This window comes from Dama dama, chromosome 22 (genome assembly GCF_033118175.1).
Source record: "Dama dama isolate Ldn47 chromosome 22, ASM3311817v1, whole genome shotgun sequence".
NCBI classification, from domain to species: Eukaryota; Metazoa; Chordata; class Mammalia; order Artiodactyla; family Cervidae; genus Dama; species Dama dama.
Genome location: NC_083702.1, coordinates 51,687,083 through 51,700,806, shown reverse-complemented (window position 1 = coordinate 51,700,806; position 13,724 = coordinate 51,687,083). Strand labels below are relative to the sequence as shown.

The window sequence follows — 13,724 nt, the reverse complement described above, 5'->3', positions numbered from 1 at the left end:
AGAACAGAACATCTGATGATTTGCTGACAGCTTGTCTGGGTAAGCCTCCTGCGTGAGCAAAGTCACGATGTGAGACCCTCAGAGCAGTGGTGACCAAAAGGAAATGTGATAATGACCGAAAATAGCTTTATCAGCTGCCTGAGCCCTCTCCCAGGTTTCAGAAACATGCCTTGAGAACAAATTCTAGAAGAGCTTGTTCAAGGGTGGATGCTGAAAATGTCAATTCTCACCAACTTTTTTTCCTAACGAGGGCCTGTGTTGTTGGTTCAGTTGCTCAGTTGTGTCCAACTCTTTGAAACCCCATGGACTGCAGCACGCTGGGCTGCCCTGTCCTTCACCATCTCTGGAGCTTGCTCAAACTCAGGTCCGTTGAGTCAGTGATGCCATCCAACCGTCTCATCGTCTGTCGTCCCCTTTTCCTCCTGCCTTCGATCTATCCTAGCATCATTTAGGATTGCCTGGTTTGATCTCCAGTCAATCTCCCTGCAGTCCAAGGGACTCTCAAGAGTCTTCTCCAACACCACAGAAGGGGCCTGAGGTGATAGAAAATGATTTGAGAAGCAAGAAAGAAATGTACACTTTTAAATTTTTGATTTTAAAACCTAACAAGGTGTTTTCACAAATTGCTAAAACGTTCGACATAGGATGACAGATGAGGATTCTCCATACTCTCACACTCCTGCTAGCTTTTTCCCAGAGTTCCTTCCAGGGTTGGCCAACTTACAGAATTCAGGCATTTCTTGAGCCTTGCTGTATGCTGCTCATGGTCTCCTACATGATAAGCCCAGTCTCTACCCACAAGGAGCTTACAGATTGAGGGGTAGGGATGCAAAAACAGATGGGGGAAAACATACACATCTGAGAGTCCAGGTGAAAACCCTGGGACTTTGAGGCATTTTGCAGCTTGCCCAAGGAGAGCCAGCTAGTAACTGCAGAACAGAACGGGAAACAAGGGCCATCTTCTGCAGAGCCCCAGCTACAACTCCATTCCTGTCTCCTTACCCAAATACTTGGTTGTCTTGCCAAGTCCACTGCTGGGAAAGCAGCCTGTCCTCCACGAGCCTGCTCCTGGCAAACTTGCTTCCCCTGTTAGCTGGGAGCCTGTCACCTGCCTGGAGCTGATTCCTTGACACCGAGTCCCCCCTAGTTCCAACCTGGCACTAAGAGGCAGTGTGGCTTTACAAAGGTTATAAGCACTGAAGTTAAATTGCCTTTACCACATTCTCCTTCTGGGACCTTGCTAGTTACTTACCCTCCCTGCCCAGTTGCCAGATTTATCAAATAACACTAGAGGATACCCAGTTAAGTCAATTACAGATAAACAACAAATAGGCATACAGTGTTTGGGACATGCTTATTCTAAAAAACTATTCATTGTTTATGTGCAGTTGAAATTTACCTGGCATCCTATGTTTTATGTGGTAAATGAATCCTTTGGCCTCAGTTTTCTCATCCGTAAAACAGAAATGGTAGCGGTAATATGTGTGGGTGCTAAGTTGCTTCAAGTCGTGTCCGACTCTTTGTGGCCCTATGGACTGTAGCCCACCGGGCTTCTCTTTCCATGAGATTACCCAGGCAGGATTACTGGAATGGGTTGCCATTCCCTTCTCCAGGGGATCTTCCAGATCCAGGGATTGAACTCTCATGTCTCCTGCATTGGTAGGCTGGTTCTTTACCACTAGTGCCACCTAGGAAGCCCTGGTGGTATTATGCCTACCTCCAAAGGCGGTGCTGAGGACTAAGGGGGCTGGTACATATAAAGTACCTAGGATGTGCCTGGCGGATAGTAGGCATTCAGAATATGCTACTTACCAGTTCTGTTTCTGTGGTTCTCAGATCACTGGCTGGCCTCCTTAGTTCAGGAGGCGTGTCTTGGTTTAGTTTTATATTCTAAGCTACTGATCTTGTATACTCTGGCCTGGTGTTAAGGACTCAAAATCTTGAGTCAGGCCTGATTACAATGGCAACTCCAACACTTACCAGACTTGTGATCTTAGGCAAGTTACTTACCTCTCTGAGCCTCAGTTTTGTTATCTGTAACCTGGAAAGGAAGACAAGGATGAGAGCTTCCTGTACAGTTGTTGTGAGAATGAGACCACACATGCAAACTGCTTAGCAATAATATGTATTCAACAAGTTCTCTCCATCTATTGTTGAACTGATAACTACTCCCCACTTAGGACATTTCTGTGCATCTCACTTTTTATATTGCTTGTGATCCCTTGGGTTTATTATTTTTCTTCCCACCAGTGTCTGCCTTTCTGTGGACCCCATGGGTCACCCTGATGCCTCAGGTCAAAGCAAAGTCCTGCCCTTCAGAAGTGTGGGGACAGTAGTGGGTTGGTCTGCTGAAGTTGCTGTAACAGAATACCATGACAACAGACATTTATTTCGCATAGTTCTAGGGGCTGGGAAGTCAAAGTTCACCATACCAGCAGTTGTTGGTTCCCAGGGAGGGTCTTCTTTCTGGCCTGCAGATGGCTGCCTTCTCTCTGTGGCCTCACATGGCAGAGAGAGAGTTCTGATCCCTCTTTCTGTTATAAGGGCTCTAGACTCATCACGGGGTCCCAACCCTCATGATCTCATTTAAACTTAATGATGTCCCAAAGGCCTGCCCTCCTAGTCAGGGTGTTAGCATATGAATTGGGGAGCACAGATATCCAGTGCATAACAGTAAGCATTCACTTTACCCTTTATCCTGCTGGGTCACAAGTCACCAGCCAGAATGAGGAACGCGCTGCAGAGAAAGCCTCACATCCCCTGCAGAATATGTGATGCTTAGGCTCAGAAAGACTCCCGGAGACAGCCAATTCCAGCCGGCAGTCGCCCCCACCCTTAGCCCTGCCATAGGCAGACATTCAATGGGCCCTGAATGAATCAGGCTGCTCATTTCAGAGAAGGAGGCATCAGGGCACCTCTTGAGAAATCAGCCTGAAGCACCGAGGTTGCCTTATCAGCCCCTCCCTGAACGTAGGGCCTTTTCTGTCCTCACTAAGTCTTCACTTTCTGGTGAGGACATGGGGGAAACATTACCAGCTTTGAAGATAATTGAGGGCACTTAGTGAAGGTTTAACTAATTCATTAAATGAATGACTCATAAAATATTTAAGCCATTTAAAGTAATTATAAGCAATTCATTCAGAGGAGCACAATCACAAGGCTTTAGTCATACCAGGCCCGTGTGAATTGTTATCTCTGAGCCCAGCGGCCTGATGACCTATCTATGAATTCCTCAGTATCTTCATAGATAAAATGGTGAATATAACCACTCCATAGGGTGAAGAGTAATAATTCACAGTTGTGGAGATTAAATACACTGATGCAGTATGTGTACAGTGCTTAGCATTCCACCCGAGTCTCGATTGCTAACAACTATGATAATAAAACAGGACAATACAGAAAGGATAAACAAGTCATATTGGTCTTTCTAAGCCCAACATCTGGCCCAGTGGTTTGCTGAATAGTTTTTTGGACCTGAAGAAATACCTCCTGAACATGGATATTTTTACAACTACACTGAAGTATTCAAATGAAAAAAATTGGAGGTTGAAGCTAGGCAATTGTTTATCATGTGTCTAAAAACAGCCCTTTCTGACTCTAGTGTCTTAATTTGTTTTCCTTTCCAGTGAGTATAAACTATGGAAGTAGACACCCCTGAGGTCTACGTGGAAGTAAAGTTTAATTATTTATAGGGACATTGACTACTTTTTCCAAATCTGTCATTGAAGAACATGATCTGCTAATGGATTTTTCATTTATGCTTAAGTCATAATCTACATACAGTAAAATTCTCCTTTTTTGGTGTAGAGTTATACACACTTTGATGAACCTAAACAGTTGTGTAACAAGGACCACAATCAAGATAGAGAACAGCTAGGTCATTCCCCAAAATACTCTTCGTGGTCAAGTTCTCCCTCAACTCCCAAGCCCTGGCAAATACTGATCTGTTTCCTCTGCCTGTCACTGTGCCTTTGTGTCCTGCAGTATGTACCTGTGTGAGTCTGGTTTCTCTTGCTTAGCATATGCATTTGAGAGTCATCCATGTTGCCAGATCAGCAGTTCATTCTTTTCTAATGTTTCATAGTCCACCATCATCTACCCAGTTCATCTATTCACCAGCTGAAAGACATTTGGGTTCCCAGTTTGGTGCAACTATGAATAAAGCTGCTACAAACATTCGTGTACAGGTTTTAATGTGAACATTAGTGTTCATTTCACTTGAAAGTAAATACTTAGAAGTGGGAGTCCTGGATTGTATATTGAATGTATTTTAACTTTATAAGAACTGCCAAACTCTTCCAAAGTGTCTGCATCATTTTTTCATTTCCACCGACAACGCGTGAAAGTTCAAATTGTTTGGTATCCTTAATAGCAGTTGGTATAATCAGATTTTTTTCTTAATCTCAGCCATTCTGATCAGAGGCATTTTATGGCAACTTGTTTTAATTTCCGTGGTTTGTGTGCTTATTTTCTATTAATGTATCATTCAGGTTGTTTTCTTACTATTGAGTTTTGAGAGTCCTTTAACTATTTGAGATATGTCTTTTATTTGGTATATGATTTATAAATGTTTTCTCAAAGTCTGTGGGTAGCTTGTCTTTTCACCCTCCAAACAGTACCTTTTGAGGAGCAAGCGTTCTTAGTTTTGGTGATGTCAAATATTTCAATTTTTCTTTCATAAAAATTGCTTTTTGATAATGATCAAAGGATCAGTCCAAGAAGAAGATATAACAATTATAAATATATATGCACCCAACATAGGAGCACCGCAATATGTATGGCAAACACTAACGAGTATGAAAGAGGAAATTAATAGTAACACAATAATAGTGGGAGACTTTAATACCCCACTCACAACTCTGGATAGATCAACTAAACAGAAAATTAACAAGGAAACACAAACCTTAAATGACACAATGGACCAGCTAGACCTAATTGATATCTATAGGACATTTCACCCCAAAACAATCAACTTCACCTTTTTCTCAAGTGCACACGGAACCTTCTCCAGAATAGATCACATCCTGGGCCATAAATCTGGTCTTGGAAAATTCAAAAAAAATTGAAATCATTCCAGTCATCTTTTCTGACCACAGTGCAGTAAGATTAGATCTCAATTACAGGAAAAAAATTGTTAAAAATTCAAACATATGGAGGCTAAATAACACGCTTCTGAATAACCAACAAATCATAGAAGAAATCAAAAAAGAAATCAAAATATGCATAGAAATGCCCTCAGATTGGGAGAAAATAATAGCAAATGAAGAAACAGACAAAGGATTAATCTCAAAAATATACAAGCAACTCCTGCAGCTCAATTCCAGAAAAATAAATGACCCAATCAAAAAACGGGCCAAAGAACTAAACAGACATTTCTCCAAAGAAGACATACAGATGGCTAACAAACACATGAAAAGATGCTCAACATCACTCATTATTAGAGAAATGCAAATCAAAACCACAATGAGGTACCATTACACGCCAGTCAGGATGGCTGCTATCCAAAAGTCTACAAGCAATAAATGCTGGAGAGGGTGTGGAGAAAAGGGAACCCTCTTACACTGTTGGTGGGAATGCAAACTAGTACAGCCGCTATGGAAAACAGTGTGGAGATTTCTTAAAAAACTGGAAATAGAACTGCCATATGACCCAGCAATCCCACTTCTGGGCATACACACTGAGGAAACCAGATCTGAAAGAGACACGTGCACCCCAATATTCATCACAGCACTGTTTATAATAGCCAGGACATGGAAGCAACCTAGATGCCCATCAGCAGACGAATGGATAAGGAAGCTGTGGTACATATACACCATGGAATATTACTCAGCCATTAAAAAGAATTCATTTGAACCAGTCCTAATGAGATGGATGAAGCTGGAGCCCCTTATACAGAGTGAAGTAAGCCAGAAAGATAAAGAACATTACAGCATACTAACACATATATATGGAATTTAGAAAGATGGTAATGATAACCCTATATGCAAAACAGAAAAAGAGACACAGAAATACAGAACAGACTTTTGAACTCTGTGGGAGAATGTGAGGGTGGGATATTTCAAAAGAACAGCATGTATACTATCTATGGTGAAACAGATCACCAGCCCAGGTGGGATGCATGAGACAAGTGCTCGGGCCTGGTGCACTGGGAAGACCCAGAGGAATCGGGTGGAGAGGGAGGTGGGAGGGGGGATCGGGATGGGGAATACGTGTAAATCTATGGCTGATTCATATCAATGTATGACAAAACCCACTGAAATGTTGTGAAGTAATTAGCCTCCAACTAATAAAAAAAAAAATTGCTTTTTGTATCATATCTAGAAATCTTTGCCTAATCTAATATCACAAAGATTTTCTTCTGTATTTCCTCCTAGAAAGTTTGTAGTTTTAGGCATTACTTTTAGGTCTATCATCCATTACAAGTTAACTTTAGCATGTGACTTGTGGTATGAATCACAGTTCATTTCTTTTTATACAAATATCTGATAATTCCAGCATCATTTCTTGAAAAAGCTATGCTCGGTCCATTGAATTGCCTTTGGGCCCTTGTATAAAATAAATTAATTATCAATATGTGGATCTGTTTCTGGACTCTGTTCTGCTCCATTGATGTATGGGTTTATGCCTTCACCTTACCACACTATCATGATTACTGTAGCTTTATAGTAAGTCTTGAAATTAAGTAGTGTAAATCTTCCAATTTGGTCATTTTCAAAATTAACTTGGTTACTCTAGTTCTTTTACTTTTCCATATAAATTCTAGAATCAGTTTATCAATTTCTACCCAAAAAATCCTGTTAGGATTTTAACTAAAATTTCAATGACTCTATAGATCAGTTTAGGGACAACCTAAAATATTGACTCTTTTAATCCATAACCACAATATATCTGGAATTTTTAAATTATTTTTGTCAGTGTTTTATAGATTTCATCTTACAGATTTTGCACAATTCTTGTTGTATTCACACCTGAGTTTTGACTTTGGTGTGAAGTTTACTTATATACTTTTATTTCAATTATCAGCAGTTTCACGTTAGTTTATAGAAATGTAATTGATTTTTGTTTGTGTCCTTGTGTGTGTCCTGAGAACTTATAAATTCACGAATTAGTTCTAATGAATTTTTGGAGATTGTTTTGAATTTTCTATGTGGAAAATCATATTGTCTGAGAATCAAGAAAATTTTCATTTCTTTTCCAATCCGTATCCATTTTGAGTCTTTTTTTCTTACTTTACTGCACTTACCATGATGTATTATCAGAGAAGGCAATGGCACCCCACTCCAGTACTCTTGCCTGGAGAATCCCAGGGACAGGGGAGCCTGGTGGGCTGCCGTCTATGGGGTCGCACAGAGTCGGACACGACTGAAGTGACTTAGCAATTATGTTTAGTATACCATTGGATTCAGTGGGCATAATTTTGTTTAGAATTTTTTTAATGTTCAATATTTGTTCTAGATTTTAAAGGATTTACATCTATGTTCATTAGGGATGTCGGTCTGTAGTTTTCTTGTGATGTATTTGTCAGGTTTGGGGATCAGAGTAATAATGCTCTTTGTATAGAATGAACTGGGAAGTGTTCTCTCTTCTTCAACTTTTAGAAGAGTTTTTTTATAATTGATATGATTTCTTCCTTAAGTGTGAGGTAATATTCACCAGTGAATCCATCGGCATGGAGTTTTCCTTGTGCGGAGGATTTTAACTTCAAATTAAATTTCTTAAATAGATACAAGCATATTCAGGTTATCTATTTTCACTTGAATGATCTCTGGTGTCTGTGTGTTAGTCACTCAGTCATGTCCAACTCTTTGCGACCCCATGGACTGTAGCCCACCAGGCTCCTCTGTCCACAGGACTTCCCAGGCAAGAGCACTGGAGTGGGTTGCCATTGCCTTCTCCAGGGATTGAACTCAGGTCCCTCAAGTTGCAGGCAGATTCTTTTCCACCAGAGCCACCAGGGAAGATCTTTGGTAATTTGGAACAATGAATTTATTCACCTCATCTACATTGTCAAGTTTATTGGCATAAAGTTGTTCCTAGTATCTGCTTATTATCCTTTTAATGTCTCTAAGATTTGTGGCAATGTCTCCTCTCTCATTCCTGCGATATTCTGATGAAAAATAATTTCTAAATGAAGGCATTAGACTGAGATCATCCTGAAGTTACAGAGTATACCTTTTGATCTTGTGTCCCCAGTGTTAATTGAAATCTAGAATATAAGCTCCATGTGGGCAGGAGAGCTGGCCTTCCACCAGCTGCCCAGGGCTGCACTTTCCTCTGAAGCAAGTCTTGGTCCACTTAAATGTCCAGACACTCACTCCTCACTAAGGTCATTCACAGCAGACCCTGGCTGAGGCACTGTGGATCCTGCCTGGCACCCCGTCCATACACAACATAACCATCCCCATGCAAAGACCCACTGACTTATCACGTCCCAGCAGCCTAAGAAGCATAAAACCCCTGGGGGTTGTGATGGGGATGAGTTAAATTAGTTGATTATAAAGTGAACAGCAAATGCTCAAGAAAGGACAGAAGGTCTGACGGGTCCTAGTACAGTCCCTGACTACATTGTGATCCACTCCTCTCCCCTACGGAACTCTAGATGATGCCTGCAGGGTCTTCAATTATTTCTTATCCCTGGCACCTCGCAGATGCTTCATGCATCCTTGCAGAATGCTTGTGAAGTTTCAAATGAATATATCTGCCCTTTGATTCCCCAGAGTGCCCGGGAGGAGCAAAGTCCCCCTGCAGCGGCCGGGGCCATTGTGCTGAAGGCATGGAAGGAAATGGAAGCTGCTTATGCCAAGTAAGTTCAAAACAGTGTTCTCCTCCTTCCTGACTCTGCTTTCTCTTTACCTGTTGTCCCTCTGAAACACGCACTGGGTGAAGACTCTAAGAAGCAGCAATGTTAGTGGTGGGGGAAGTGTATGCAGGGGGCAATAAAGTAACACGTTACAGGCTGGGGGACCTTAGAGTGAGTCAGTTAACTGCTCAGCCTGAAGTGAATCCATCTGTAAAATGAATTGAATAATACTACTGAAGCGATTATACTTGTTGAAAAACTGAGATGAGAACAATGCAGGGCTCTAGAAATTGTGTCCTTGTTACCCTTCAAAGTCACCACTATTGGCAGACTAGTCTTTGGAGCTATACTCAGACCCACAGGTGAGCGCTTGGTCTGCCAATTGAGGAATTTCTTTGCTATCCCATGAAAGGGACTCTTTGCAAGCTTGAAGCCTTACACTATGGGAATACAAAGAAATCCTTCTGAAAGAATTGAGCTCAACTGTCTTTAGAAATGCAAAACTGAGAACGTATTCATTTCACCCTTGGGTAGATTTAGGATGTGCCTGTCAGAGCTGGTTCTAGCTTTCTTCAGAAGAGCTCCAGACTCAGCTCCAGACTGATTCAAGGAATGAATGTACAAATTATAATACAAGAGCAAAGAAGAAAGAGAGTGTCAGGACAGACACAGAGGGAAGATCCATTTGAGAAACGAATGCTGACCAGATAGTTAGAAATCTGTGGTCTTCGTGGGTAACACAGATTGCTTGGGTCTAACACCCTCCCCCCTGGTGTCCTGCAGGAAGGATTCAGTGGAACAGCGTGTGAAATCTGCGCTGCTGACAACGTATTTGGGCCCAACTGTTCAGCAGGTATGTCTCGCTTTGGTGTCATCAAATGCATTTGTAAAGGTCCAAAGTCAGACATGCCTTATACACCTCAACACCCCAGAAATAAAGTTCCTTGGAGCGGAATGCAGAACAATTCTCCAAACCAAGGCTGCACAGACAAGACAAAGAGTTGACAACAAGTCTTTTAAAAGGCAGAATCTGAAAGGATGGACAGTATGTCTGTGGTTTTCGGCACTTGCAGGCAGCCCCTCACCAGGAATGCTTCCTGACAAACTCGGGGTCATAGGATTACCTCACTCTAGGCTCCAGGATCCAACATCCACCAGTTCTTTTCCTGCCCAGCTACTCCCTGAGATCTTTCTAGACTGTGGTCTCAGCACTGACCTTCTCCCCAGGGTCCTCTATAGCCACCACAGGTCCCAACACATTCTAACCTATCCCTTCCTTTCGGGAGTTCACAAACACCTGAAGTCATCAGAGGTTGTTGATCCCATTTTGCAGATTATGGATTTGTCCCCGACATGGGTTTGTCCACTCGCTCATTGTTGGTTCTCCCCAGAAGTTGACCCATTCTGCAAATGTTCTCATATAAGTAGCATATTTGAGAGGGGACCCAGGGAAACACTAAGCAAGTGACATAGAAGAAATAAAGGGTGTGCTGTCAAGCCAGAGACCAGTGTGGATGACCAGAGCTTAATCCCCTGGGGAACTCTGGAGTCCGCAAAGAACACTCACCTTGGAGTTACCTCACCGAGAGGAGAGGGAGCCTCAGCGTAGTAGGCAGAATAATGGAACCCCACTCCCTCGCCACCAAAATGTCCACATGCTAATACCATGGGCCTAGGAATATGTTGCCTTCCAAGGCAAGGGGAAATTAAGGTAGCAGATGACAAAGGATGAGATGGTTGGATGGCATCACCGACTCAATGGACATGAGTATAAGCAAGCTCCAGGAGTTGGTGATGGACAGGGAAGCCTGGCATGCTGCAGTCCATGGGGTCGCAGAGTCGGACACGACTGAGCGACTGAACTGAACTGGAATTACAGTTGCTAATCATCTGACTTTACCATGAAGAGATTATCCAGGATTATCCTGGTGGACTCAATGTCATCACAAAGGTCCTTAAATGTGGAGGAGGGAGATAGAGACAGAAGATACAGATGTGTACCTTCTGATGTGTGAAAGATTCCACATGTGATAAGACGTAAGAGTGGCAAGATGGGAGAAAGACTCTGTCTTGCTGGCTTTGAAGGTGGACGGGGCCACAAGCCAGGCAGTGCAGGCAGCATCTCAAAACTAGAAAAGGCGGGGAAGGAATGCTCCCCTCCAGAAAGGAATGGAACCACCAACACATTGATTGATCTTAGTATAACTGCTCTGGGTTTCTGACCTCCCAAACTGTAAGACAGTAAATATGTGTGGTTTAAGATGCTAGGTTTGTGGCAATTCGTCACAACCGCAACAGGAAGCTAACACATGAGGTCATTAGGGCAGAGTCATTCATTTCCTGGCGCTTGCAGCCCCCAGTGAGGCAGCTGGCGGAGCAGCTGTCCCAGGAAGTGCCCACGGGCTCCTACCACTGGAGGGGAGCTGAACGCGTGGACTTGGTGAGGTCCGAGAACGTGGGCGTGGTAGGGACAGTGTCTGCCAGATCCTTAGTCTCCCAAAAAAGGATAGGTCAGGTGACCTTTCTCTAACACCACTTTGGTTTGGCTTTTATGGAAAAATCATATTTGGTAGGTACTGCATTGATTCAAATATTTTTGGCAAGAAAAATACAGACATCCCACCCCTGTAAGTTTGTACACTCTATAGCAAGTTTCCTTTGTAATAATGAAGACATTATCTCCCTCTAATCCATGGGGTCCTTGAAGGCCGATGCTGTCTTTATCTGCTTCTGTCCTGACCCAGAAGCATGGGTGTTGGGAGGCATGGTGTCAAGGTGATTAGATTTAGACTCAGACTGGGTTTCAATCCCAGGGCTGCTGTAAGTTGTGGAAACCTTAAATTTACTGAGCAGGCTTTCTACATCTTCTTTTGTAAAAATAGAAACAACATTGCCTCCTTTAGAATTATCATGAGGATCTAATGAGATAATCAGTGCACAACAAGTGTTAACAATTATTATGAGTTATTAATACCTGCTATTTCCTAGTATTCCCTCAAAATCTTATGTTTTTTTTAATCCATCACTTTATAAAAGATTATTTCATAAGACTGTTAGCAAAAGCAAATTTAAACCAGATGTTAGCATTCTGAGTGTTTCTTTAACATTATATTGGATTGGCCAAAAAAGTCATCTGGGTTTTTCTGTAAAATCTTACGGAAAAACCTGAATGAACTTTTTGGCCAAACTAATACATTAAAAGGCAGTAAAATGTAATCAACCAATTGTTTACCAAGAACATGATAAACAAGTTGTCCCTCCCTTGCCATAATACAATTTAAATCACATATTTTAAATAAATACTGAAACGGGAAGAAAGACAGAATCCCACACTGCTTACTTAGCAAGAAAGCCAAGTAATTGTGGATAAAAGTTTAGGAAGAAGATGAACTCATGTTACCTCCAGGAAACTGGTGTTGGTTGCCAATGAGCATAGACATACATGGAAATTCCATACATTTTTTAAATTAAAAAGTGGCCTCTCTTTATACCTCTTTGTGCCTTGGGGAAAGGGCAAGTGAAAGGGAGCAAGGTGGTTTGTTGAAAACCCAAATTTTTGAGCCAGAAAATTGGAAACCTAAACTGAGACTAGAAAGATAAGACTCCCAGTTCTTAGTTCCTGCAGAACTTTGTGGGATGATGGAATGTCCTGATCTTCACTATCCAGCATGGTAGCTGCAAGGCGTGTGTGCATGCTAAGTCGCTTCAGTTAGGTCCAACCCTTTGCGACCCCATGGACTGTAACCCACCAGGCTCCTCTGTCCGTGGGATTCTCCAGGTTAGAATACTTGAGTGGGTCGCTGTGCCCTCCTCCAAGGGATCGTCCTGACCCAGGGATTGAACCTGACTCTCTTATATCTCCTGCACTGGCAGGCAGGTTCTTTACCTCTAGCCCCACTTGGGAAGCCCCTTAGCTCATGTTACTCAGTTTAAACTTAAATAGCCCAAGTGACTAGTGGCTCCCATATTGGATAGTGTAGCTCTAGAGCATAATGGCCAAGAGACCAGGCTTCAAGTCAGGCTGGCCTGAGTTTGAAACCAAGCCCAGTTGCTATGGGATTTGAGGCAAGATATTTAACCTCTCTATGCCCTCCTCATCTATAAAATAGGAATAATACCTGCCTCATGGGATTAACTTGTAGAAAAGCTCTTAGTAGCATGTCATGAGCACTTGGTGAAGGCAAGTATTGAGATTGCTGCTGCTGCTGCTAAGTCGCTTCATTCGTGTCCGACTCTGTGCGACCCCATAAACGGCAGCCCGCCAGGCTCCCCCGTCCCTGGGATTCTCCAGGCAAGAACACTGGAGTGGGTTGCCATTTCCTTCTCCAATGCATGAAAGGGAAAAGTGAAAGTGAAGTCACTCAGTCATGTCCGACTCTTCATGGCCCCATGGACTGCAGCCTACCAGGCTGCTCCGTCCATGGGATTTTTCCAGACAAGAGTACTGGAGTGGGGTGCCATTACCTTCTCCGAAGTATTGATATTAAGCGAGGACAGGAGCGGTTCTACAGTAAGGAGAGCCTTCATTCACCTGTGACCGAAGGACAGCTCAGTGATGCTGCCCATCTCCCGTTGGCAGGAACTGGGGGAACCTGCAGGCCTTTCTAGCCAAGCATCCACTGGGTGCCAGTGTTGTCTTACCCACTGAGGTGCTGGCTGTTGGCGGTGGCAGTTCTGCCTCTAAGTAGGACAGCTATAAGTTGCAGTTTTATTTTTAATGCTGACTTTAGCCTGCTTGCTGGAGCATTCTCCTACCTGATTCTTGATGTGCTTGGAGATGATTTCAAGCTGCATTTCTCAAGGGTGTTCATCTCAACCACCAAGGCCCCAGCCTGCTCAGTGCCTCACTCCAGGTTAGGGCAGAAGACAGAGTCCCCTCTCTCTCACAGGACCCCGGATCGGTCCCACAGTCATGTCTTGTTAA

The 13,724-nt window shown here is 42.9% G+C and overlaps 1 protein-coding gene across 1 annotated transcript in view; it reads left to right on the top strand.

Moving 5' to 3' along the window:
- Positions 1 to 13,724, top strand: part of STAB2 (stabilin 2) — a 167,679-nt gene that overhangs the window by 11,899 nt on the left and 142,056 nt on the right. The window contains exons 4-5 of the mRNA XM_061125502.1: positions 8,718 to 8,803; positions 9,584 to 9,653. Coding sequence (XP_060981485.1) covers positions 8,718 to 8,803; positions 9,584 to 9,653 — 156 coding nt within the window. The remainder of the gene's footprint in view (positions 1 to 8,717; positions 8,804 to 9,583; positions 9,654 to 13,724) is intronic.